The following is a 3,088-nucleotide window of genomic DNA, read 5'->3' as shown; positions in this document are numbered from 1 at the left end:
ACAACAAAATCACAATCTTGCTTGAAATTGTATCACCTAATTCTAGTGAAAAAATCTATTTCATATATATGTTGACGAATTCAAAATTTTATTTTTAAATTCTTCTTCATTTTCGAAAAGGTTTTTATCTATTATTATATTGCATTAATAGAATAATGAGAAGAATTTTACCTATTATTATACGGCATTGATGAGAATTTAAACTAACATTTTTTATAATTAAAGTTAAAAAAAATGAAATAAATTATATAAACATTTTATTTGGTCAAATAAAATAAAATAAAAAATAAAAATAAATTTATAAAATTAATAATTATATTTATTAATAAAAATAAAATAAAAAATAACTTTACCACATTTATATATGTTCAGAAATAAAATAAAAAAAAGTTAAACATAACTCTACGTTAAAACAGAAATAAGTCTAAATAATAGATTATTGATTATATTCCTCAAAGCTTGAACATTGGAGAGCGGTGATACGGAAAAAGCGAACTTCGAGTCTATTTTGACACTACTCTCCCTCACTCGGCACTAGGTTTCAAGTTTGTGCGAGGTTGGCATCATCGAAGTTTAGGCAGAACTATCACGAGGTTTCCCTTTGACATAGCGTGCAGCAGGTGTCAGCAATAATATTCAAAGGCTTTCGATTAGTTTACCATCAAAAGCCTTGCAGTTACCCGGTCGGAATTCCAGCCCCTTTACTCTCTGCCATCGACTAAGCTATGCTTTCGTGCTTCCTTAACATAAGCCAATTGGTTACCTGGGCGATAGCCATCGCTGCTTCCCGGGTTTGTTGGTTCTGAAAACTAAAAGGGTTGAAACAAAGATAAACCTGAGGAATATTAAATCAAATAAAAATAATGTTCATAGTAAAATCTAGAAACTAGAAAATACTATTTACAAAAAATTTAAACACATATTATTAAATACTCAACGAAATATTCATATTATTAAATACTCAACTCAACGAAATATTCATAATGTAAATTAAAAGTACAATTAAATTTTTAAATATCATAAACTTGAAAATTTTAATTTGAAATATACATAGAAACAAAAATTTATAAAACTAAAACAAAATTACAACTATTTCATAAAATATAAATTTTTATGAGTCTTATATTCAATATAATATTTAGATTATTAACATATTTTAAAATAATTTGAAATACATTACCTAGTTTACGTTGTTAAATAAATAATAAAATTCAAGCAAGGTAATGCACATATAATGTTAACAGACTAAGTCACATCCAATTGAAATAATATCTTAAATTATAAATATAAGAAAATATTATAACAAGAAGACATATTTCTCTACTCCCATGATAACCCAAGAACCATTAAAGAAATATGATTTCTAAAGTACAAGAAACAGTAAAATAAATATTTAACAAGAAAAGCTAATAAATAAGTGTCTAAATAATAAGAAGATAAAACAATTCAAAATAACTAAAAAAATTCCTTTGGTTATCTGAACATCATTGTCACATAAAATAATTCAAAATAAAACATCAGGAAAAATAAAACAATTTTATTATAACTAAATTTGCATAACTACTATATTTAAAACTCTTTTGGTGGGTTCTGGAACATCATTGTTACTCACTGTAAGGTTTTGGAGATTTAATGAAGGTTGAGTTCAATGCTGTGTAACTAAAAGTAACTTTTAATTATATTGTTGAATTAAGCTCGGGAGTATCTAAATAATAACCATATTTTGCCAACTTTTCAGATCCCTACCTTTTGTTCACACAAACATACTTTCGAAACAATCGTATGTTGGGCAAAAAATAATAATAAGTGTAAGTTGGTTGAGTGTACCATAACAGTGGCCAAGAGCTTTGAGCGAGCAGATCCCTCAACAGACTTCTCAAAATGATTGGCTGTCTTGGCACTACTCAGCGAGGATTGAACGCTGGAGAGCGTCATCAAACATCGTGATCATTTCAATATATGTTGCACTCTTCCCTCCTCGTGGAGGTGCGGCAGCTCTCTTTTACAGTTCAATACTCTTTGCTTTATGATTTTTTTTTACGTCTTTGTTAATGATCTATTTAACTTTAAATTTAGACAATGGTAGTACAGAATCAGCATTAACTTTAAATTTAGACAATGGTAGTACAGAATCAACCTGACCTGTCATTTTAGAATTCTCATCAACTATCCTCTCTGACGTTGAATAACCTCCTGGCGGTTTCCCTTCCCTAAGCTCACGACAGCAAGAAAGGCAAAGATCGTACTCACAATCATCACAGCTTCTGTGGAAACTTACGATAGATGTGTGGCAGTTGTCACAAAAATGACGCTCTCCTACGTTCACATTAGACACTCGAACCTTCAGGTCTTCTGCAGGTTTTTTCTGAATTTTTGCCTCCACCTCCAGTTCCAGCATTTGCTCACCATGAATTTTGGTGACGACAGAGAGGCCACTGCGAATCAAGTTCTTGCAAAAGCGGACCCTATCATCTAGCCTTAATTTTTTCACTTTGACCTGGGGATTTTTCATTAAACAGCTTCTGCAATTACAAGTTCCCCTACACGGGGGACATCTCTCTGCAAAATTTTCTACTGTTAACAAAGGGTACGATATTTCAATGCATTTAAGACAGTAACGCGACCTTTTGCATGTTGAAGAGTTGACAACAGTGCCTTTGTCGTTCCTTTTACATTGATGGCAATTTGTACAATCACTTCTATCTTCTTGTGCTTGAATTTCAGTCTCCTCAGCTTGACGTTCCTCTGGTGGTTGCATTTCTGGGTCCTCACTATCAGTTTTATCCTTTCTAATCTCCTCATCAAGAACATGTTCCTCATCATGTTCCTCATCAGTAGCTGGCATCATAAAATCTCCTGAGGTCGAAAACTGTGAACTTTGCACCCAGGCTTGAACAGCTCCTCTTTCATTTTGGGTTTCTGTCCTTTCTTCTTTGGAGGAACCTGTTGGAACTACTACACATCTACATGCGGACTTTTAGTTAGAGCATGGGATTGCATGCAAAATTCCTTTTGCATGATTTACTCCTTGATTTGCTCCTTCTTTAACTCCGCAACTGACTAGTTATCTCCAGAACTTGTTGTAGGT

General features: G+C 32.1%; 1 protein-coding gene across 1 annotated transcript; it reads right to left on the bottom strand.

Moving 5' to 3' along the window:
• Positions 1 to 2,056: 2,056 nt before the first annotated feature.
• Positions 2,057 to 2,845, bottom strand: LOC149223408 (lysine-specific demethylase JMJ29-like). The gene has a single exon (XM_089387903.1). It carries the CDS (start codon positions 2,843 to 2,845, stop codon positions 2,057 to 2,059), a length of 789 nt encoding a protein of 262 aa, XP_089244029.1.
• Between the last annotated feature and the right edge of the window lie 243 nt (positions 2,846 to 3,088).

The sequence above is a fragment of the Pinus tabuliformis genome, chromosome Q (genome assembly GCF_031772625.1).
Source record: "Pinus tabuliformis cultivar Carrire ecotype Pingquan chromosome Q, CPIR1, whole genome shotgun sequence".
NCBI classification, from domain to species: Eukaryota; Viridiplantae; Streptophyta; class Pinopsida; order Pinales; family Pinaceae; genus Pinus; species Pinus tabuliformis.
The sequence above is the reverse complement of the archived record's forward strand: the minus strand, read 5'-3'. Positions and strand labels throughout refer to the sequence as shown.